We start from the raw sequence: 26,107 nt of genomic DNA on the forward strand, positions 1-26,107 counted from the left end.
ATCATTCTAGAACCACTCTTGAATTTTAAAAAGAAAATTATAAATTTTTCCAAAGCGTTTTCGGTCTCTGATTCACTATGACAAACGTACACAGTTTCGCAGTAGGTAGCTACTTATTTTTACATCTACTTCAAAATTTCAACTACAAGACATTTTGCTTTGATTAAACAGAAAAACCTCAAAAAAATCTTTGTAATTTTATGGTTTTTAAAAAACCGGCCAAGTCTAAAAAGAAGTTACAGGCTACTACATTTCAGTTATCTTTTCTTTTACTTATTCTATGACACATCGTAGTAGTACGATAGTGTATTAATGTTTACGTTGTGCGCGGCAAAATACCGCGCCCCAACAAGTCAACAGAGTAAAAATTGTTCGAGGTTCGAGCCCGTCACTCGAGTCACAGCGGCACAACCGAATTGGAATTGGCATTCGCTGGTCGTGACCGAAACGAAACGAACGTCGCTGTACGGTGTTATTCTTAAATTTATTTTAGTGCTTACTATCGTATAAAATGGTAAAGTTGTTAATTGTTGTGTCTTTGCTGGTGGTGGCCTTGTACGCTTCAGAAGGTATGTTTTTGTTGCTATTTACTGTTTTTATGTAGAAAAAATTAAGACATTTGTTTATTTTGTGATCGTTTCCTTTACGACGCAGCATTGAAACCTTTTTATGTTGTGATTTAAGTGCAAATCAAATTTACTGCCACTATGAAAACAATTGAATTGTAGTTTATATTGAAATAAATATACATTTCATTTTGATATGTTTGTGTTATAATATTCTTTGGTAATCTTTAATATATTTAATTTAATAATATCATCATCATCATTACAGCCTATACAGTCCACTGCTGGACATAGGCCTCCACAAGTTTACGTCAAAAATAACGTGAACTCATGTGTTTTGCCCATAGTCACCACGCTGGGCAGGCGGGTTGGTGACCGCAGTACTGGCTTTATCGCACCAAAGACGCTGCTGCCCGTCTTCGGCCTGTGTATTTCAAAGCCAGCAGTTGGATGGTTATCCCGCCATCGGTCGGCTTCTTAAGTTCCAAGATGGTTGTGGAACCTTGTTATCCCTTAGTCGCCTCTTACGACACCCACGGGAAGAGAGGGGGTGGCTAAATTCTTTAGTGCCGTAGCCACGCAGCAGCATTTAATAATATAATAGGTATTTAATATTAAAACTTAATATTAATATTTAATCTAAGCTAATCTTTTAAAACCTTTATGAGTCCACTTAAAAACTAAGTTCATTTGCATATTAGATTTAAAAAAAATAAATATTTATATATTCGGTTTATTGTAATCGTTCACGTATACTGTTATGTGATTAATGTAGTAAATAGTCCGTTTTACATATACATATCGTAGTGCAAGTGACGTGAAAGTTTGACAACTTATTATCTTACTACTATTAAGAACATGAGAGTTGTATGATTGAACGGAACGGATACACACGCATCGCCAAACATAGATGAACGGATGCTATGTTTGTTACACTTTCCAGCAAAAGTTTTTGCTTACCCTAATACTTAACCGATAATAATAAATCTTGAATCAAATTTTATTTAAAAACAGGAAAAAAGAAGACGTTACGTTTGTTTTTTCAATAAATTATTTTCCAATTCATTCGATTTCTCGATTACGTACACAAACTCTTGTTACGAAATAAATGTCGAAACCTTAGGTAAAGGGTATACAAAGACATATATATGTTTTGACCTTGTAGCGTTTAAAGTTAAAATGAAACCGGTATAGCCTGTTTAGGTTTTCGAATCGTAAGTATATATATATATAAACAAACAACATATCCGTTCTTATTTTTTGTAATTGGTAATTAATATATCTATCGTGAAATGTTTGCAGTTAAACAGAAAACCAAAAAAAAACAGCTCATTTAAAATAACCTTAAAACAATAGTGATCAAAATAATAGTGATCGATCTTGTACTTTAAGTTCCTTTTATTTCAATCTTTTATCAAATTGAATTATGTAGATTAAAGCGTTTTATTAAACTCTAAGGTTAATAAAACACGTAAATAATAGAGGGTATGTATTTTACCTACCTAACGCACACAATTATAACAGTCTTTGTAATATAGAAAAAATCCTAATTTCTAGAATAAATTGCGTCGTAGTTAAAATAATTAGAGTGGGAAGGACGTTTCGATCGTTTTAAATACATAGTTCAGTTTAACTACAGCAGTGTAACTGGCGTAAGTATCTATATATAAAATCAACTTGTCTCTACCTAGTTATTGTATGAAAAAACTCGTCGTTACATTTATGTGTTTAGCCTTCTTCCAAATACGAGTGAAACATATTCGTTTGGATTTGTCGTCTCAAAGACATAGTACCAATGAACATTAAAGCTTATCAACCCATTCGTTAAGACAATTTAAAAATAAAATGAGATATCATTAAATTATAAGTTTTACTTTTAATTCAGTTATCGCGTTTTGTTTATCTATATTACGCACGAAATAGAGGTCACTTATATGGAAAAAATCATCTCATTGACTCAAGACATACATTTTAAGACAAGTACCAAATCAAATCATTTTTTTTAATAGAAATAAAGGACAAGGACTTCTAATTTCTCTCTAATCTCAAGTCGTTGTCTTTATCCTAATTCGAACGATTGTTGTTACAACGGTATTTGTAATAAAAATCAAAATCAAAAATTATTTTATTTAAGTAGGCTTCAAAAACACGACGCGTCATTTTACAAATTATAATCACATCAGACTTTAATAAATTGATTACTTATATTTATTTTGTTTTTGTGAAGCTAACACCGATACGGACTGTAGATTACGCAGAGAAGAAACTTCGTAGTTAATCTTTTAACAAAAAACTAACCTAACTAGCTGCTTTGATAATACAATGATGCATTGTATAATATAAATAAAATATGTGCAGCAGTCTTACAAGCGGTGTCGCTTACATATGTACGTTTACATTATCAAGGTAAATTGAAAAGCAACCGTCTCGGTCGTGTAGTCGTAATATCTTATATAACGTTTATGTTTTTATGTAATTACTAATATGTAAGTAAAGGTAAAGTTACTTATTATACCACCTTATTATACACATCATCGATGGTTCTATTCCCATATCTGAGATATATTAAAATCTTGTGATTAAATTGTATTTTATGTTCTTTTATAAAATTTTATCCTAACAATATTGAACACAAAAAATAATTATCCAATTTGGAGCAGTCATTTAAAAGTTATACGAATACAATTCAATTCAAATTACAATAGTATGTAATATATTGATAGACTAAGCTATTTATTATACGCCTGACATATCAAAAAAGATAATAATCCTTAAAAAAATGTTTATTTGATTATTGATTGAGTTATAAACAGTTATCGTACAAATTTTGTTGTGAGGAAACCAAGCACTACCGCTCAGTTCTTTACAAGTTGTGGCCTATACAAATAATATGTTATTAACATCAAACCAATAAACACTAGTGTAACAGTCAGTTATTATGAACATAGCATTAGCCTGTTATAAATAAGTATAACAAGCTGTACCTGCGACTTCGTTAGTCATTTTACTTTTGGATTTTCACTCCCTCTCCCAAGCAGAAACAAAAATTAATTTCATACTAAAATGTATTCAGTGTTCTAGTTCGTAGTATGATTTTAAGCTATATCAAATTTCATTAAAATTTATTCAGTATTTACCTATTCAGCTTAATACCTACGCGGTCAAAATACAGACAAAAACAAAGCCCTACCAAACTTTTTAACGTGGAATAAGAATAAACAGAATAAGAACAATAAGAATAAGACTTGCAGTTTTAAAGTTTAGATTTATAAGGTGAATGAACTTTATTTTTTTTTTTAATTCTAGTCATGATTTTACTACGGAGCTATAAAATATGCTTAAAGATAATTATGCAAGACATATTGACTTACTAGAGAAACCTTATGTTCTAGAATGTAACGTGTATGAATAAAGTGTAATTTTAGGGTACCGCAGTAAAATATTTATACTTTGTATGAGCTGATTCATTAAAATAATACATACATTTTAATATTTGATATAAAACATCTGTGCTATTTCCTTGGAAACGGAACAAATATTAGTTATTTATTTTGTTACATTTAAATGACGTATTTATTAAAATTACAAAAAAAAAACAAGGCAAATATAAATAAAACTAAATATGAACATAACGCTGTGTTAGCGTTTATATGCCACGCAACTTGTAATACTCGTAGATTTCACTTTTAGAGCGGTGACACAGATACGCACAACGGGCCCTTGCAACGTTGGGCACTTTTACTACTCACAACACCATGACATTTACAAAACATACGTTATATAAAAGTTATATTCACACTAGCTGTCCCGTGTAGGCTAAGCTCACTGTTTATCTATTAAATAATTTATTGTACAATTTGAATTTGATTAAAAAAATAACAATAAAGAAATAATACTTGTAACTTAATAAAGTGTACATATATATGTACCCATGACGGTACGTAGCCATTATTTTTTTTTATCGATCAAGGTGTAACTATAAAATTTCCATGGTTCTTATGTCTACCTTTTTATATTACGTACATAAAAACAGTGTAACCAAGACTCGAGAGCATGTTCACACTACAATAATATACCTATGTAAAAATGTTTGAAATAATATAATGCCATGACCATCTGTAAGAAATATCCTTTATACGTTGGATTCAACAAAAAAAAAAACATTTTATTTTTTAATTTAATACCTACTTCTTTATTTTAAACTTCGTAAGTAATACCTAATAACTTATTTAAAAGTACCTATATCTTATAGCACTTATACACAAAAAAAATACGTTAAGAAATCTTTATTCAAGTCATAATGCGTATAAAACTAATCAGGAAATTTCACTAAATCCATTACTTGAATAAAACCTCTATAAAAGGGTGCACTTTTATAATAAAAATTCCGTGTTTAAGTGCATTTACCCAAATTAAGGGTGAGTGACCATCCCTAAAAATCAATAAACACGACAAACTGTTATTTATTTTCGACTGCCCGGAACAGGGTACATGAGTCAGTTTCTTATTTTGTCCGAAAACGTTAATTAATTTGTGTAGGTATACCTATAGATAGGTACTATGGCACCCCACGACAGAGCGTAGGCCTCTTTCTCTGTGTAGAAGACGAGTTGGAGCTAAAGTCCATATTATGTTAAATAATATAAGTGTGTATATTTTAATACTGAAATAACTGTCGAATCCTTATAAATAATTTTAGTGTATCATAAAAATTAATTATTAAGTTGTAATTTACAAACAAAATTTAGTGACACACGCGAAAACTCTATGTACCTTAATTTTATTATGTTTCTATAAAGTCGTAAAATTACAGGTTACGTCAAACGGATATCCGTTCCTAATATACACTTACTATTTATAGTATTATGATATAAGCAGATATAAACGTATATATAACACGCTTGTGCCTAAGTAAATTCTGATTCTCTTATTACATTAATAAGAATGGCAGAAACGTAAATTATTAATATTGTTAACAAGAATAAATTATATTATATACCTATATAACTTTCTATCAAAGTATTAGTATGTTAAGTAAGAGTGTCTCCTTCTTCTGGAACGGGACCTTATTGCACTCAAAAGAAAAAGTCAACCTTTGTGTTATTGATAAAATAAACATTTATTTTATTTTATTATTATCATAAATATCTTTCCACATCTTTTCATAGAATATGTTTTAAAAAAAGGAAGTACTTTATTTATAAAATATTTCCGAATAACGAGATATTATTCACTGACAAAGAAAATGTTGAACGATAGCTTAATCTAAGGCCCGTATGATTCTTAATCGAATTTAATAAAAAAGGCATGACCCCGATATGAAAAGTTAACGCTTATTGTTATTTCAATGGTGGCAAATCGTGCCATTTGTTTGTATTCTTAACAATGTACAAATTAGATAATAGATGTTGTCATTGAATTGTAAAAAATTATAATTGTTAAAGAATGGATTTATTAAAATAATTGTGTTTGCAGGCAAACGAAGAAAAACCGACTTCAATTATATCGACAAGTAATACAACGTAGGTAGACGAAAAAATAGTCAAGTAAATACGCATTATCAAAGATTACTCCAAAAGATGTAATCAGATCTCGATGAAATTTAAATGTGACCACATGATAAACATCGGCTTTCGATTAAATTAAAAATCATTAAAATCGGTACACCCAGTAAAAAGTTATGCGGATTTTCGAGAGTTTCCCTCGATTTCTTTGGGATCCCATCATCAGATCCTGGTTTCCTTATCATGGTACCAAACTAAGGATATCTCCTTTCCAACAAAAAAAGAATTATCAAAATCGGTTCATAAACGACGGGGCTATTCCTGAACATACATAAAAAAAATATGTATATATACGGTCGAATTGAGTAACCTCCTCCTTTTTTGAAGTCGGTTAATAAGTGTCTATTTCATTGTTTATATTTTGTTACCTTTCCATATATTACATTTTTATATTATTAAATATTTTATACCATACACACATTGTGTTGTTATAGCTGTTTGTTAACCTAAGAAAATGTACTTTTTATTTTTCCAAATTAAAAAAAATCAATAAAGTGTAAGTTTATTATTAGTGATATTGTTTGTAAATTATGCGATAATCGTTTAATAATTTCTACGATAAATCTAATATCATCGCATTTTTTTAAATACTTCTTTTTCTCGTCATCTTGTAGTAGTAAATAGTCATTTTAAAGTTTTTCATATCGTAATTGACCTAGGGTAATTAGGTGAATCTTAATAACGGTCCGTGACCTCTTGTAGTAAACACGAGGCCAGGTCAAATTAGTCACCATATAAGAGATTGTATAAAGACGAGAGGATTAAATGTTATTAAATTAGTAGTCATGGGAATCAAGTACTAAAAATAAGTACCCACTGGGTTCCCAAATTCAAAATGTAATCGTTATAACATAAATGATAGTTTATTTTTATTTTACACGACTAGAGTAGCAAATAAGCGTACAACCTACCTGATGTTAAGTGGTTACCGACGACCTATAGACGCCTGCAACATCATAAAAATATAACAAGGGCGTTGCCGACTTTAGCCCCGGGTCTCCCTGGGAGCTCTGGCCACCTTATTCGTCACAGGAACACAACACTACTAACTACTAAGTACTATTAAACAGTGGTATTTAGCTGTGATCTTCTGTAAGGTTAAGATACTACTCCAGAAGGTCTTCAGATTTTGAGCAACATATTTCGTATAGTACCCTACCACAATAAAATTTAATTATTAATCAATTTAATAAAATATTACTCAAACAATGAAAGTATTCGTAAAATAAATAATATAAAAAACAGTATTATTAAATACCTTAAAGGTGATCAAAGTGTATAAACAAACTTCTCACGATTATAAAAAAAAAATCTTAATCGGCCTCTCACAGCGGCGTTTGTTGCTAAAAATAAACGTGTGTCACTGTCATTATCCAGTACCTACTCTCTATACTTCATCTTAAATTAGCTAATTAAAAAAATATATTTCCGACAATGCTTATAATAGAATTTTCGACTGCACGACGTACTTGTTAAACTTCACACTTGTCAACAATTTAAAACAGTTGTATTAGGCGAGGTCAAAAACAATTACTAGAATCATTGTGTTAAAAACACAGGAATTCATTCATTCGTTCATCATATATCATGTACAAAAAACACACAGTGAGTTTTTAATTTTAAAATTATGACACAAGGTCTAATCAAAATTTTAAACACGGGCACCAAATTTGATTGAATTAATAATAGAACCCATAAAGTTTAAGTTAGACAAAACGGGTGCAATTCTGCCAATTCAATTGTATTCATTGACTAGGCGATGTGAGTATAGTGGCCTTTAAGAAAATAGCCTTTAGTATGTATAGTTGTATATATACTAACCCTTTAAGAAGATAGCCTATCCGAATAGCTTACTTGAACTAGTCAATTTGAACACGGCGTTCTAATTTACCACGATTTAATTTGGTAAAACGGCGTGGCTAAAGTGACAGCGATGAGTCACTTTTACTTTCCTAATGAGAGTATATTGATAATTATTATTCAAAATTTAGTTATAATCTTTTACTAGAAGTCATTATGCTATCATTTTTACACTATAAAATAGTCACATTATAATACTTTATAAACAATTTCAAAATTTACCTTCGTATTATAATGATATTGTAGCCATTTTTTCATTGCCACAACAGGAACAGGGGGACATTTTTTTTAAAATGAATCCTAGCTAGATCGATTTATCGCCACCGAAATCCTCTGTATACTAAATTTCATGAAAATCGTGGGAACCGTTTCCGAGATTCAGATTATACATATGCAACAATTGCTCGTTTAAAAATATTAGATTAGATACCAAAACTGTCAAAGTAGGTAACAATTACGAATTTACAGATTCTCCACCAATCTATCAGTCTACACGATCCTAATATCAGAATTGAACATATCTTAACGTTATTTCGATAATTTATGGTGTTATTAATATAATTTAAAATAAAAAAAAAATATAGAACTAAACTTATTAACATATACATTGTTTTATTACCTTTGTTCTCGTGACTACACTATATAACTACTATGTTATAATTACTACTATATTAAAATTTGTTATTCAACTTAATTAGCGTAAAACAGTTTACTTTGTTAATTTTAAAAATATACGAGTATCAAAAACTATTCAAAAACGCGATATTTACCATATTTTTTATTTTCATTTTGCGGAGCTCGATATTTCGACATTAACTGCGAATGTCTTGTTCACGAGACTAGTTGTTTTTTGAATAGTTTTAGTAATAGAAGTAACCATGTTAATCTAAAATCTTATATATACAAGAATCGTTTGATAATAAAAGAAACTTATAATAAAATATGCACCAAAAGAAATAATTCACAAAAATGTTGAGATTATAACAACTATTCAAACTACATAATTGTTATGGTTATGTTCATAAGTAAAACAAAGTTAAAACGTTACGACGCATTTACGTTTATAAATTATTTATTATTTAGGAGTAATATTACTCACGGGTGTTGGTTTATGGTCTATAGTTCTACAATGTCACGCGTAGCCCTAAACAGATATATACGTACAATACTACAAAATATTATACTGTAGTACATACATTATTAACTAAATAACGAAGACACTCGTACATAAATTACGTTAGGGTCTCTAAACGTCGGAAGTGGACAAATTGATCTTTTCAATGAAAGTTGTTCAACGTAATTAATGATATGAAGACTGTCTGGGCCCCTCTATTTAATAATAATATGTCTTTGAAGACTGTTTCCATAATATCGTGGCGACCTTTTGTTGAGTATCATTTATATATTGATTTACGAATAACAAAATCATTGAAAACTTGACTAATCCCATAGTTATAAAAAGGTTATCGAATACATTTGAAACAAGTCATGATTAGCTTAATTCATAATAATAAAATACAATTGTTAAAAGTTAGCTCTATTGCAAGGTGAAATTTTTATGTTATCGCGCTTCAGCCTGTAATATCCCACTGTTGGGCATAGGCCTCTTTCCCCATGTAGGAGAAGGACCAGAGCTTAATCTACCACGCTGCTCCAATGCGGGTTGGCGGATATATTCCCTACTATGAGTAACGATCGCTATCAGGTGTACATGAAAACAACCGGGACAGACGGCTTAACGTGCTCTCCGAGGCATGGTGGGAAGACCCACAAGGACTGCACAAACACCCAGACCACGGCAAATATATGTATGACCAATACAAATGTTTGTCATGTGCAGGGATCGAACCCGCAACCACCAGCGCAACAGCCATAAACCACTGCTGTGACCGTTGCGCCAACACGGCGTCTATGTTATCGCAGGATAAAAATTATACCTCTTATGGCTTCAAATACAAATACAAATACAAATACAAATATACTTTATTGTACAACCAAAAACAATACAAATAACATAAAAGAGAAAGAAAAAGAAACAAGTGAGAAATAATAATAATAATAACAAAAAAGGAATGTACAAAAGGCGGTCTTATCGCTAAAGAGCGATCTCTTCCAGACAACCTTTAGAAAAAGGACATGAATAAGAATAAAGCGGCATAGAGGTGTACTTTAAAATAATATATGTAAACACATATAATTATATAACTATACATACACTTGAATAGATATAATTACAGGCATGCAACTACATATAAGAGTACATACATAAACATACATATACATACATACATACATACATACATACATACATACATAGATTCATACATACATACATACATACAATATAAAAAACTAATAGATATTATAAATATAAACGACAGAGTACAAGAGAAATATAGCACTAAATCAGTAACGATATTATAGCAACTTTAAGTAATGGTCTTTCAAATGGCTCTTAAATGACTCTAATGATTGTGCACGCCGTATACTTACGGGTAAAGAATTCCACAGTCGGGCCGCTTGGACAGAGAATGAGTTAGAGTAAAAAGAAGAAGAATGAGATGGAATTTTAAGAAGGAGGTAAATAGGGATAGAAAGCTATGTTTGTCAATTCGTCCGTTCCTCATTTTTAGGATGAAATTTTATTTTAAGGGATTTGATTGCATATAACATAAATAAGTATCCCACATAAGCAAGCAGTTTGCGGAAATTCTACAATTCTGCGTGGTAAAATAGGTGATTAGATCGTATTACTGAAATTAGCTAAAAATGACTTGAGAAACCTAAAGGAAGACTGCTTTTCGCACGATTGTTCCATGAAGGTTGAGAGCGAGCTTTGTGAGCAGTCTGGTAGTTTTAACACACGAAAGTTGAACCCTAAATGCGGTGCAAAGAGATAAATTGTTGTAATATAATGATTATACATTACTTTAGCCCCTCTATGTATCTATATATTATCAGTTTCTATGCGAGTAGGTCGCGGGCAACTGTTACTATTTTTAAATTAAATTTCGAAATAATGCTGATATTATGTTGAGTGCTAAAGCTTGTTAAGTAGTTATTTATTTAACAATGTAGAAGAGGTACCATGGACCTATCAAACACGTATTTCACATATTGTCGTAGCAAATAAAGGAACGATGAAAGAGTGATTTATTAACGAAACTACTTTCTTAGAAGACCCCATAAATTATTACACTTGATACTTCAGGGTATTTACCCTCGTTATGGAACACGAACGGACTAATAATGGAATGTTTTTAGAACACAAAATTAATTTAAAAATCAAAAATTATATCTGATAATTTTCTACATATCGAAGATGTGATTTCAATGAAACTATCTTAGGTGGCTGCTAAATATACTGTAGGCATACTTATGGGAAACGTAGTTTTTTTTTGTAAGTTTTGTAGTGCTCAATATCTGGCTATTGAAACGATTTTGAAAATTCTTTCAGCTGTAGAATTAAAAAAAATCTGTAATAATAAGTTTTCAGTGTACATAAATAACGAATTTTTTTTTATTGGGACGTGTAGATTCTTTAACTAGTGTATGTAAATAAATCCACTTTTAAACGTTAATTATATCATGTCATACAAATATTAATAACATTTTTATAGAACAAATATTTTAGAAATTAAATGTATCTTCACGCTGGCTTTCCATGGTATTGGCGTTGATTCAAAAGATTTCGAAACACGACGGAAGGGACGACTTTATGGGCTATATATAAATAAATTGTTATAAAAACAGATTTCGTATAAAATCGTTAACATTTTTTTCTGTTTATATTGTTTAGTCTTTAGTGTAAACAAAAATGGAAAGTCGAAATGTTTGTGCACGAATAATTCAGAACGACTGCAGTCTGCACCAAATTTGATATTTCTTTTTTATTGTGTTTGTTAAGACAGGTTTGTATAAAAGAAAAGTAAATAAAATAAATATATTTACGAAACAAAACGAGTATCCTTTAGACCAAACTGAAGTAAAACTTACGTAACGTCTCCTTCTATCTTCAATTTATATCTCCTTCTCAACGTCAACAAGCCGATCACACTTTTCGTAACACTCTCGTTACGCATTCACCAGCTTACTCTGGAAGTCAAGTGTGCATAAAGAAGTTTTACTTCAAAAATATGGCGGAGCGAAGTTCACCAGGTCAGCTAGTTTTGAATAAAATCGGAAATAGGTCAATAGGTAGATATAAAACACACATCAATCTCAATAGGAATTTAGTTTAAAAATTAGCACACATATAGGCACACATATTTTTAGGTGATTGATGTAATTTTTTTTTTTTACTTATAAAAGTTTAATTATAATGTAACGTGATCATATTTTACAAACGTTATACATATTTACAATTCACAACTTAAGAATTAAATATTTACAGATAGTTTTGGTACAAATCATGTCCACGTGGAATTGTGCCAAGAATGCTGGCAGCATTTCTCCATTGAATCGTTATGCCGATTCTCTGGGCAAAAAATGCACTAGCTCTGTTGTCACCAGTGGAGGCAACCAGGCGAGGAGTTATCTCATTTAAAATTTTTTTAGCACTGCTACTTCAAGGTTCAAGTGTTTCGACTGATTATTTTATTGATTTAAAATGTAGAATATATTTTAATGTAAGATACATGTCTCTCTGTTGCCTTTGCACTTAATAGCTAAACTAGTTTTTTTTAGGTTCAGTAAAGGTGAAAACCTCTATTTTACAATTCACATAATCATGTTTGTCCTATCTTGTGCTTAGTTTCATTAAAATCAAATTAATAGTTTTTGAGCTTAGCTTTCATACATGAGAATATAAACTCTAAATGTTAATTTTTTAGTAACAGATGAAACTTTTACAGAAATATATATTATACTGTATTAATTAATATAGCATGTACCTATGTTTGTAATAACACTTATACAAGAACATGTTATATAAAAAAGGCACTTAAAATTAATTAGCTTAGCTAATGAATCGTGTGTTTAAGTTCAATTTGTTTTTTCGTAATATAAGAGTACATAATCTATGACTCAATTATAATGAATAAAGAGAATAATAAATAATAAAATAGCAATTAACTTTAAACCCTATGATGACTCGCGAAGCTCGTCGTGACCTACATACATACGATTACTCGTGGGCTACTTATATAATAAAGTTAATTTTGTATTTGATAATAATTACACCTACTAAGATCATTACATAATTGTATTTGCAGGCAAACGAAGAAAAACCGACTTCAATTATATCGACAAGTAACGTAGGTAGACGAAAAATAGTCAAGTAAATACGCATTATCAAAGATTACTCCAAAAGTTCTAATCAGATCTCGATGAAATTTAAATGTGACCACATAATAAACATCGGCTTTCGATTAAATTAAAAATCATCAAAATCGGTACACCCAGTATAAAGTTATGCGGTATAATACAACGTAGGTCGACGAAAAAATAGTCAAGTAAAAACGCATTATTAGATATAATTCGAAAAGTTGTTGTTAGATCTCAAATAAATTTAAGTGGGACCAAACGACACACACCACCTACGATTAAAAAAAAATTGTCGAAATCGGTCCACCCAGTCAAAAGTTTGAAGTAAAATACATTAAAAAAAATACAGTCGAATTGAGAACATCCTCTTTTTTGGAAATCGGTTAAAAAAAGCAATTAATTTTAAGCCCTATGATGACTCGCGAAGCTCGTCGTGACTTGCGGGCTACTTATACATTAATAAGTTAATTTTGAATTTGATTAATATTACATCTACTGACATTTTTACAAAAGACACATTTTTTTTTACGAATTTCATTAAAAAAATTACCAGAGATTATATTAGAAAAACAACTTAGAAGTTGTGGGTAGGCACTTACTAAAAGCACATTAAAATAAATGTTAAAAGAAAAAAAAATACAATTATATTTCGATAACACAAAATGTAGAAAGAAATACACTAGTGAATCAAAAATTTGAAACCGTGACCTAGTAAACTATTTCCGCCACATGGAAAAATGTGAATGATGCACGCACCTGCTGTGTGATTGTTCCAATGCCCTAAATAAGAACCATCAATGTACCTACTTACCATCTATTCTTCGATTCAACAGTGAGAATAATAACCGTGTTAGTTCTCAAACAAAAAACTTACTTCGATTTATATCGACAAGTAGATAATAATAAAATGAGAACATCATTTACGTAGTTGAAGTCAATTAAATGTGCATTATTAGGGATAATTAAAAACCTAATACTTACTTACTATGGAACATACGCAGTATGTAACAGACAAACTTAAATAGTGCGTAAATGCTCCAGGCGTATAAAGTTTCAGCCTACGACGTCTCCAATAGCTCGACTATTCCAAGGCTGATACTCCAAGCGTTATTGTTGAATTTAATTTTAAAAACTGCTCTGCCTTTACAAAAGTTTTCTTTGTGTAGTAAAGCTTATTACGACTTTCAGGAGCATTAAAATGATGGAAAGGCATTGGATCGTCTTATTTATTAGATGTAGATACACTGTGCGAAAGGCGTATGATGATTTCGACGTTTACGATTCGCTTTCTTACATCTATCCGTCCCTATGATTTCATGCTAATACTCCGCATCCTTGTGTACATGTTACTTTAAATTTTAAAAGAGTACTCATAACTTTTTTCTTGCGGGCAACACTAAACACGCTAGGTTTCTTACTGTTCTGTTTGGGAGTTAAGCTTATTACTTTAACAAAATAATAATAAAATATTTAGGTTAAACATAGTAATTTTGAAGGTGACATTTTGTACATTATACTTACGACGAAGCGATGGCGCAACGGTCAATCAACTAATTAACGTATTATAAATAGAATTTTACTCAATTTTATAAAAGTTATAGGTATATTAATTAATCTGATCATTATAAGTTACAAACCATAATATTTAATTGTAAAACTACCTATTATATGCTTCTCGCAGGCTCGCCAGCGTAAATTTCGATACCGAGAAAATTGCTATATAAAATAATATAATTGTGTTATTCTGGATCTCAACGGTCTAAATATGTACGAAGTTTCGTTACAGCTTACAGTGAAAAAGTTAAAAACTTGTATCTACCAATCCTTACAAATTTTTGCATTTACAATATTAGTAGGATAAATTTATAACAAAAGCTTTTTAAGGAGCTTTATAAACTGAGGTAGGAAACAGCAGGAAATTTCTTCCTTAAAAAATGGAGCAGACCGATTGGGATAGTACCTCGACCTTACAGCAGATCACAGCTAAATAACACTGTTTTCAAGTGTTCCTGTTGGTGAGTAAGGTGACCAGAGCTCTTGGGGAGGGGGGGATTGGGGATAGGGTCGGCAACGTGCTTGCGATGCTTCAGGTGTTGCAGGCGTCTATAAGCTACGGTAATCGCTCTTACCATCACGTGAGTCGTACGCTTGATTGCCGATCTAGCAATATAAATAAATAAATATAACATACACACACGGTCGCCGGTTCCCATTTAGAGCAACTTAATGCTTGTGTTACAGCCGACTGTTATAACTATTTTATTTCATAAATAGACATAGAAATAATACATATATAAATACACATATTACACCCAGACTCAGGCCGGAATCGAACCCGCAACCCGCAGAACAGAAAGCAGAGCCACTATAAACTGCGCCAACGGGCTAGTCAAATATATAAAAAAAGAGAGTATAACAACTTTAAATTATAAGCCTATTTTATTTAGCAATACTTTACACGTATAATACGTGATCGAGAAGTGAAGTATTCTTATGTTACTTTAAACACGCGTGACAACAATACGTACAAGAAAATAAAGTTACATAAGCAAAGAGTTTTTCAATTGTCAACCATCATCGTAGCGTGACCGCATAAAAACCACATAATGATGGTTGAGAACCTTGAGTTTGATATTGAAATTATAAAAAAATATCAAGGGCAAGTTGACATCACACATAAAAGGTTCCGTTTCACTGTATAATAACTAATAAAACAGAACACCTCGGAGAGCCTTTGAACTACAAAAAATCACAGGCCAAAAATAAAATCACGTGACGGATCTCTAAACTCAATACGCGCCGATAGATTTTTAATTTAAATTGACTAGTAAGGTATGTGTGAAGGTATTTATTACGAGTAGTCTATTGATTTATGCTATCGATACTTAAGTAATGTCATTGTAATCGATATTTAAACTTTACTCCGTATAAAACTGGATTTGCGGGTCTGGAAGAAGCCGAAAAGATATAAGTTAGCGTATAATATGGGGAATATATAATTGATGCAAATGAAACTTAAAACAATGTACATGTACGAATATTATATTATAGAAATTAATTTACTATGCTTCTGTGCCTAATGTAGACATGATCTACACATACTTGTAGTATACTCGTAATACGTATGCTAGAAGCTGTGGTATTTAAAACGCAAAAGAGTATAATATAAGAATGGAGTTCTATTAGTTTTATTCGAACTTAGATAACAACTAAAAGGCAGCATATATAGTTGTATATGGTATCTTACATTAGGTTTATCTTATACGTACTGTGAAAACAATAATGTGATTAAGTCTTGTTTTTGTCCTATTGTGTATTATTTATATGCACTTAATAATGGATATAAAAAACAAAAATCGCGATTTTTGAGTATTCGAGAACAATTTTTATAATTGCAAAATATTGTAATTTAACAAATATCTTTTTAAATTGTGGGAATTTTATATAAGGTGTTATATAAGGTAATATATATTCAATTTATATAGTTATCTATCTGTATTTAAAATGCAGGCTTGTGATAAAAATTTAAATGAAAAATGTTATTTTAATTTTTATAAAATACACAATTGTTTCGTTAAATTGTAATAATGGGATTTCACACAAATTATAAGTTAAATGGAAAAATTTTAATCACAAAATATAAATTTAAAAATGTTTATCTTTAACTACCCGAATTATAATTCAGATCATGAAGTATGATGTATATTGATATAATTATATTCTTGGCTAAAGTTTGCTCAACACGTAAGCACGTTAAGCCGTCGATCCTGGTTAGTATCATGTAGGTACACCTGATAGCGCTCGTCACTACGTTAGGGATAATAATCAATAACAATATATCCGCCAACCCGCATTGTAGCAGCGTGGTGGGTTAAGCTCTGATCCTTCTCCTACATGGGGAAAGAGGCCTATGTCCAGCAGTGGGATGTTACAGGCTGAAGCGTAAAGTTTTCTCAACTGCTTTAAAGTCAGTAAGTCTATAAATGTTACTAGTAACAGCGTAGGCCTTTTCTTATATAGAAGAATCTTACTGGTTGAGAATGGAAATGTTGGTGGTTTGAGAATATACATATATCGGAAATTTGGAAATTTTCGTGTATATATAATTCTAAGATACCACTATGGTGCTGTGTGGCTACGGCACTAAAGAATTTAGCCACCCCCTCTCTTCCCGTGGGTGTCGTAAGAGGCGACTAAGGGATAACAAGGTTCCACAACCACCTTGGAACTTAAGAAGCCGACCGATGGCGGGATAACCATCCAACTGCTGGCTTTGAAATACACAGGCCGAAGACGGGCAGCAGCGTCTTCGGGGTGACAAAGCCAGTACTGCGGTCACCAACCCGCCTGCCCAGCGTGGTGACTATGGGCAAAACACATGAGTTCACGTTATTTTTGGCGCGAACTTGTGGAGGCCTATGTCCAGCAGTGGACTGTATAGGCTCTAATAATGATGACTATGGTGACCAACAATAGTGCGGTTCGCCTGACAGTAAGCGGATACCGCAACCTTTGAACTGCTTAACACAGGGAGCATTATTAGTGTGTTGCTGACCCTAATCCCTCTAAGGAACTGCTCGGTATACTGTCAGTTTTTAATCAGATGACGTCGTGGCATATATGCGTCAGTGTTGCCACTTGTGAGTTTAAAAAGCGCCATATTTGAATATGACTCGAAAAAGCGTGTGTTTTTTCTAGAGTTTAATGACTACTTGACAAAAACATAAGACCACCCCCCCCCCCCTAACCTATGTGACCAAACATGGTATTTTTAAAGACACCTTCCCCCCAATCAATGAGTCAAGCAGTATGGGTACGTTGCCTAACATATTTATCAAAGGTACACAACATTATTTATTTATTTATTTATAATTTATTGTACACCACAACTACGTTTTAAACAATAAACACATTTAAAAAAAAAAACATTTACAGACTATGAAGTACAATGGGCTGACTTATGGCTATTTAGCCATTTCTTCCAGACAACCCAATTAAAGGAAGAATAAATTTAATAGACTCTCAGACAGGGTAGGTGGTGCAGTTATATGTTACCACCTATAAAATTACTTGAAAAAATCATTAATTTTCTATAACCTTCTGTAAGATGCGGCAAATTTTGCCGTTACCTTCCAGGAGAATATTACAAATAAATCTTTCTTAGCCTGAAAACTAATCGAGATAAAAATATTTACGAAGCATATTTTTTTTATTTCGTAGTTTTTTTTACATTTGTAAGAATAAAATTTGTAAAACCTCTACCGCTGACTTAACTATCAAACCGATTACACAATTATTTCATTACGTGGAAAACTATGTTATCTCTATGTACAATAGGCTATAATACATTACACACATACGTACAAAAGTTAGTAACACGGCAAGAGACACCTGCAGTAATAATAATTACATATGTGTGAATTTATTAACAATTTCTTTCTTTCATTTACAGGTGAAGCCGTACGTTGCTGGACATGCTCATCAGACATGAATCCGTACTGTAATGATCCGTACATCCTGGGCCGAGGTGGTGAAAATACTGGTTTGTTCCGCCTGGAATACTGTGACTCTAACGCCGGCGCCACATACCCTTATCTAAGTACCTCGAAATCAGTTTGCAAGAAACAGAAGAAATATGGTAAGAACGCATTTTATCATCATTGCATAGTAAAAAAAAGTCGTCTCCCGCTGTCTGCATGCTTAGATCTTTAAAAATTACGCAACAGATTTTGATGCGGTTTTCTTTAGTAAATAGAGTGATTTCAAAGTAAGGTTTATTTGTATAATACATGCATAATATAGTAGAGGAAACCTGATAGTTTTTGCAACCGCACGAAGCTGGGGCGAGTCGCTAGTAGTAAATATAATAATATCATAGTAAATATAATAATGCCATCTATAATTATGAATATTATAAAGATGAAGAGTTGGTTTGTTAGTTTGTTTTAACGTGCTAATCTCAGGAATTACTGGTCCGATTTAAAAATTCTTTCAGTGTTAGATAGCCCATTTATCGAGTAAGGCTGTAGGCTATATATTAACACACCAAGGCCAATAGAAGCAGAGCACCGATGAAAAATGTTTCAAAATCGTTTTTTTTAATATTTTTGTTCCGCAAAAATCGTGTACGCGGACAAAGTCGCGGGCAGAAGCTAGTATATAAAATTATGTAAGTGAATGTTTCCAATGATCAACAGAGAATTCACACTTCTGTTCTATTATTGCTCATGCATATGACCTCGTGTCAAGCCAGACGTACAATTTAAGATCTATTTGCAATTCGCTCAAAACTGTTATTTAAAGAGTTCTAAAATACTATTCTCGAAATAATATCATAATACTACATAGACCTAGATATTATTTTACTATTCGACATTCAAAGAAGTCATTTACTTATTATAATGTACGAAACAATAATAACCGTCCGTTCGTGTACTCTTCCAATTCTTTTGTTCATGATAATTGCCTCAGTAGAATGTGATAAATAACATTTGTGATGGTTACACACTTGTCCTGACTCAGTGCCAGTATTATGTATTAGCTATAAAAATATTACCAATAAAATATGTAAGTCATGTTAATATAAATATTTAATTATTACAATTATCAAATTACGTATTCATTATCTACTTCTTGTCGCGTTATCCAATCCTTTCTGAGTGGATATTTGCCCTTGTGGATTTGACCATCGTTTCTTGAAGGGCAAAAAAATGTGTGTGTCATGGTTGTTATCGTAAACGCTTGATTGCGATCGTTAACTTTGCTAGGAAAATTATCGTCCAATTTGCAGTGGAGCAGTACAGCTCGTTAAGATATACTCCTTATTTTCTAAGCCTTTATCCAATATGTTCCTGGCTGTTCCAATTCAGTAATAATACTCAATAGTGAATACCATATACTATAGTGCAGTTTTTGAATTGACCAATTTTCGTTTACAAATTGCTCGTGTCACGTTTTCCTCAATTAAACCTCATAGGTATGAGAGATAAAATAAAGTGATCAAGCGGTTTTTTTTTAGTTTTTTTGTAAAATTTTAGTTTTAGCGCTAAATCACACTTAATCATCACAATTTCATATTATTTAATAATAATGTAATTGTACTAACGTTTTCATGACTACACTGCAATGACGACTTTGTTTGTATTGTTGATCTTTAAAGATAAACGTAGGTGGGTAGAGACAACAGAACTACCTACGCTGGCACAGTTATGAGCCAAATCTTACGTCATGACTATTACATCGGATTACTCATTACCCTTTTTATTTAGCGCTCATGTTTTTATTTACGTTTTTATGTAATCTGCCTTTTTTAGTTTTGCGACCTTGTTATGTTTAACTTACTGTAACAAGATCATGCGCGTCGTATAAAAACACCAATAATGGTCGGTAAAATTAAATAAAAAGTGACCAGCCGTCACTTCCTTTTTTTTAGTCATTATAAAACTTTTCATTATATTACATTTAATGACGCAAATTTAGGAATATCAAAACGAATCCATATGCCTGAGCCTAAATCCCTTCATTTTCCTTAATGTTTTTCTTAACTGCAGATCAGGACTACACTAGTAATTAGTATTTAAAACAGTTTTATTCACAGGCATATATCAGATAACTGAAATTTTATAATTAAATTTTATGTATTTTACAGTTGGAGACCAATTAATCGTATCCCGAGGTTGCACATGGAAGCGACAGGATGACTATTCAAACAACTGCGCCAGCTCTTCAAACGGACCGAACGAAGTTACCTTGTTCTGTGAAACCTGCGACTACGACGGATGCAATGGAGCATCCGCTATTACCATGACTTTGGCTTTAATAATGGCGCCACTTGGTGTCCTCCTCTTCAAGTAATTTAATGCATAATTATGGGTATATAAGAGCAGTGGGGACCATACCAAATTACCATTTTACAAGCCACATATAGCATTTTATATGCCCACCGCAAACCAAATATAGCAGTTTCTTAATATTGTTTTTAAACGTATTTTTTTAAACTAAAAATTTCAACAGGATTTTATAGACAATTGGGCGCACATAGTGTTGCTACAAAGATGCAATAATCTTCTCAAGATGTATAGATTCAATATAATTATTTTTAAAATAATCGGTAAACGCCTGCAGAAGTATACTGATCAAATTCGCTAAACATTCTTCGTTATAAGATGTATTTTTTAACTTTATTCTTAATTAACGATATATTCGTGAATTACGTCCCGTAATATAAAAAATCTAACGTACTAATATTATAAAATATAATTTGTTAATAGTTTAGTTATAGTGAATGGGTGAATATATTATTACAACTTTTTTTTACTAACCGAAGATATTATACGTACCGTTGTGTTTTATTACTTGCTGGTTAAGAATATATTCATAATATTTGTATAAGATATACCTGTAATGTAAATATTTTCATATACTTACCTTTGTTTTCATAACATGTTAATATCTCATAATATTTGTAAACAGAATTAATTCTTATTGTTTTATTTCTCAACTCAACTTTTTATAAAAGTTTTACATTTAACATTTTAGATGTAATATGTATTTTCGTAAACTATTAAATCTCAATACAATATTTCAAAGTACAAATTGTTTTTATTGCCAATAAATGGTTTATCAATTATGGTGGTTTTTAATTTGTATTTTATCATTATAATCATTACTTTATAAATGTTATGACAAATCTTACATATAAAATTCCGTGTCACAATGTTAGTCACAATACTACTCCGAAACGGCTGGACCGATTTTTATGAAATTTTCTCTGCATATCGGGTAGGTCTGGGATTCTAAACTTATCTAAATCTTAAATCGATAATCGAATATAATATAATTAATTGCTTGCTTTTTATTTAGTCAATAACAATGTTTCTAAAATAGTTTATTTTTCACCAAAGTTAAATGTTTTTTTACTAAAGACTATATACACTTTTTTACTTTTATAGACTATATATACTTTTTTACTTTTATAGACTTTTTTCTTATTAATTCGATTTAACAATACTTTTAATCGATTTTAACAAATAATTGATTTAAAAATATATTAAAATCGATTGTTCGTTAATAATAATTGTTTGTTTAAGACTGGCAACGTGGTATAATCAAATCACCAACCGAAAATAAACTAGAAGTATGTAATTAATGAATTAAAATACTTATTAAATAAACTTTTTATCAGTTTATATTGATACAACTGAAAATCACGTATAATCATGATTTAATATATGAAAATTTTTGGTATATTTGCTTTTTTGTATGAATTCTGTTCACGCTGGGCCGAAAATGGACAGTCCTCTTTAGCTAATGAGCTAACATCTATTTTTCATACCCCTAAGTTATAAGGGGAGAGGATTAAGGTGGTTAATAACATATATGGTAAAACATTGTTTGCGGGGACAGCTAGTCTATAATATATAAAAATGCATCGCCGATATACATGCGCATAAAATCCATGTTTCAAACGACTGGAACAAATTAGATAATTCAATTTGATGCGTTCGTTATTTTCAGGACTAAGTTTTGTATAAAAGAAACTTTATTTGCAAAAAAAAATGGCGGTGCGAAGTGCGCCTTGTCAACTATTATTAAAACATTGTATTATAATAAGTAAAAATTAATAAATATCTTTAATATTTAGTATATGTATTAGAAATAATTAAATAATACGCAACTTTTATAAGTTGTGCTGATAATTAAGGGATAAAAACGAATCTGAAATAAATTGCAAGGTTCTATAAACAAAATTACTTTAGAGTTGACGAAGTTACAAAAAAATTGCTTTGTTTATGTTATCTTCTTGAAACGTGGCTGACGGCGATTACTCATCATCAGTCGCTCGATCGAATTAATTTAATTTTACTTCTACAACAAACAACAAAAATAATAGTTAACCTTCAAATGAATATAATAATATTCAAAAATAAATACTTAGTTGTAAATAATACGTCTTTTTAGGGTTTCGTACACAAAGGGTAAAAACGGAACCCTATTACTAAGACTTCGCTGTCTGTCCGTCCGTCCGTCCGTCTGTCACTAGGCTGTATCTCAAGAACGGCGATAGCTAGACAGTTGAAATTTTTAAAAATTATGTGTTTCTGTTGCCGCTATAACAACAAACACTAAAAACAAAATTAAATAAATATTTAAGGGGGGCTCCCAAACAACAAACGCGATTTTTTTGCGCGTTTTTGCTCCATATCAATAATGGCAACACGTAGGCAGTTGAAATATTCACAAAATACTCAGCTGTATTTTTACTTTAATAATAAATAAGAAAATTGAAATAAAATGCATATTTAAGGTCATGAGGGCTCCCATACAAAAAATACATTTTTTGCCTATTTTTGCTCGATATCAATAAATGGTAGAACCCTTAGTGTGCAAGTCCGACTCGCTCTTGGGCGATTTTTATTAATACTCATATTACAATATCAATTGATCTTTATGATAATATGTAGGTATCTGTTGTTTTTCTTGCAATGATATCTCAAGGACTTTTTTTTACTATAGTAAAATTTTCAAAAAAAATTTAACCGATTTAAAAAGGCGGGACTGCGTCTGTATGTGTAAGGGGTGACTATGAGTTATGAAGTTATTTAATAAAACTCCTAAATCCTGATGATTCGTTCATTGAAAATGATCGTAAATAAAAAAATAAAAAAACATTGTATAATAAAGAGAAGATCTAATTCTCATAGATCTCATAGCCTCTCATAATCGGTATGAGAATTTGATCTGCATTTGTCCACTTTTTATGAAGTTTACTAGGAATTCAGTGTCTCAGGGATGAATTGGAGGTATGTCAAATAGGGCTATCAAATATTAATTCGAAAACTACAGGCAAATGCCAGCCCTGACGAAAAATTCTATTAACTCCATAAAAGTCCATAAGCGACCCCATTAATTCAAGTATCTGGGTGAATCCCGTCAAGTACTAATAACGGCTTAATTATTTTTTCTAGCATGAATCAAAGAGGACAAGTGAAGAAAATTCTAGATTAACATAAAATGATCCCGTTTACCCATTTTACGGTAGGTATAGGTACAATTTATCATCATAAAAATAATCTCAGTTTTGCTATCTCAAAGTCAAAGGGCGACTCGGTTACAAAACAGACTATACCGGGGCTTTTTCGTTACGACGATATTATTATATTATTATTATTCACTTATGTTAAGTTTCGATTATTTTGATTAGCTGTGTGGTTACGGCAGTAAAGAATATGAACACCCCCTCTTCATATGGGTGTCGACTGCGGTCACCAACCCGCCTGCCCAGCGTGGTGACTATGGGCAGCACACATGACTTCGCGCCGTTTTTGGTGCGAACTTGTGGAGGCCTATGTCCAGCAGTGGACTGCGATAGACTGTAGTGATGAAGTTTCGATATAGGTTTCCATTACTTAGGGCCCATTTCACCATTTGCAGTTAAAGTTTATCTTGCACATTACACAAAGTTATTGATAAATGTTATTTTGTTGATAGCAGTAGATAAACCAGATCAGTTTTGACCTGAAGGATTATACTACAACTTTTGGATTTACGAGTTAGGAATAGAAATATAAGACAGATAAAATAGATTTTGCTAATGACAATTAAATATACATGAAACTTTTGTTTGTTGCCACTATATGTCAAAAAGCTGTACCCGCAACCCGTTAATACGGCGATTATCTGGCTAAATTCTTTGTAACACAAGAGACATTTTATAAAATACTAGCTAATCCAGCGCACTTCAGCGCACATATGTAGAATGTAGGTTGCAGACATAGAAGGATGCAGGTCCTTGATGGGCTTGTTGATAAGACTGGTTAAACCTCTTTTAAAAAAAGGAATATTCACAAAACTGGAAATACTTTCAAATAAAACGAATTTAAAATTAATTTTAAACGCGACTGTCGGAGTCGGAGGTAGGAATAGGACTGACTGGGAGGAGCAGGCGTCTGAGGGTTCTAGAGGAAAGGTGCTGAGATAGCAGGGCAGGTAAGGGATAAGGCTAACATGTTAGGGATATAACAGTACAGTCAATCTTTTTTTTGTGAATGTATTTGAAGTTATACTTCTTTTGGCGCGTTAGGGCAAAATGATGAGAGTACATTTTTACAATGCGCACGGACACCGTCACAAAAAACCGACACCCTGAAGTTAGCTATTCAATGAAAAAGAAGTTAGCAACGTGAAGTTAGCTAGCCAATGAAGTATAACTTATTACCTGCGTACATACGTACACACATACACAAACACGCGCGCGCGCGCGCGCACTCGCACACACGCCCACGCACACGCACACACATTTTTTTAACTTTTCTTATATACAAATTATGTCCTAAAAGTAACGAACATAACAAACAATACCCAATTCGGTGCAGTCGTTCACTTAAAATAAAAAATAAAACAATTTTTTATCTCAAACAGTATATTAATTAACAGTTACAATAGCTGTGTATGTATTGTCTTTTCATATATGTGGACGGCACAATCAGTCTTATATATTTCTATATACATAAATATTAAAGACTTTGTCGTAATGGCAAACAAGAAAAATATAAAATAAAATCAATGTGCATGTGCTATATTACATTACCTATATACTCCAGACACTGGTGGGAAATATCGAGTATGCTATCGACTTAGTTCATATCTTAAGTGGAACAAAAATGTTAGTCATTATATATATCAAGTAGATCAAACAATAATCTAGGACAATTGGTAAAAGATAAAATTATGAGTAATGAATAAAAATAAAATATTCAATTGTTGATATCTACTTATTTTTACACAAATACATACATGTAACAATTTTTAGTGTAAAGTTATACAACTTTTATAACTCTTGATAGCGAGTTC

The 26,107-nt window shown here is 31.5% G+C and overlaps 1 protein-coding gene across 1 annotated transcript; it reads left to right on the top strand.

The window, feature by feature from the left end:
- Nucleotides 1-370: 370 nt before the first annotated feature.
- Nucleotides 371-21,884, top strand: LOC123660509. Its single transcript, XM_045595570.1, has 3 exons — nt 371-569; nt 18,708-18,893; nt 20,904-21,884. The coding sequence occupies exons 1-3, from the start codon at nt 512-514 to the stop codon at nt 21,107-21,109; spliced, it is 450 nt and encodes a 149-aa protein (XP_045451526.1). The 5' UTR covers nt 371-511; the 3' UTR covers nt 21,110-21,884.
- Nucleotides 21,885-26,107: the final 4,223 nt, after the last annotated feature.

Source organism: Melitaea cinxia, chromosome 15 (assembly GCF_905220565.1).
Source record: "Melitaea cinxia chromosome 15, ilMelCinx1.1, whole genome shotgun sequence".
Classification (NCBI taxonomy): domain Eukaryota; kingdom Metazoa; phylum Arthropoda; class Insecta; order Lepidoptera; family Nymphalidae; genus Melitaea; species Melitaea cinxia.

Excerpts from the sequence above, each read along its gene's own strand:
- LOC123660509 (XM_045595570.1), top strand. The coding sequence starts at position 512 with ATGGTAAAGTTGTTAATTGTTGTGTCTTTGCTGGTGGTGGCCTTGTAC. Across the intron at positions 570-18,707 it reads GGCCTTGTACGCTTCAGAAG|GTGAAGCCGTACGTTGCTGG; the intron begins GTATGTTTTTGT and ends TTTCATTTACAG. Across the intron at positions 18,894-20,903 it reads CAAGAAACAGAAGAAATATG|TTGGAGACCAATTAATCGTA; the intron begins GTAAGAACGCAT and ends TGTATTTTACAG.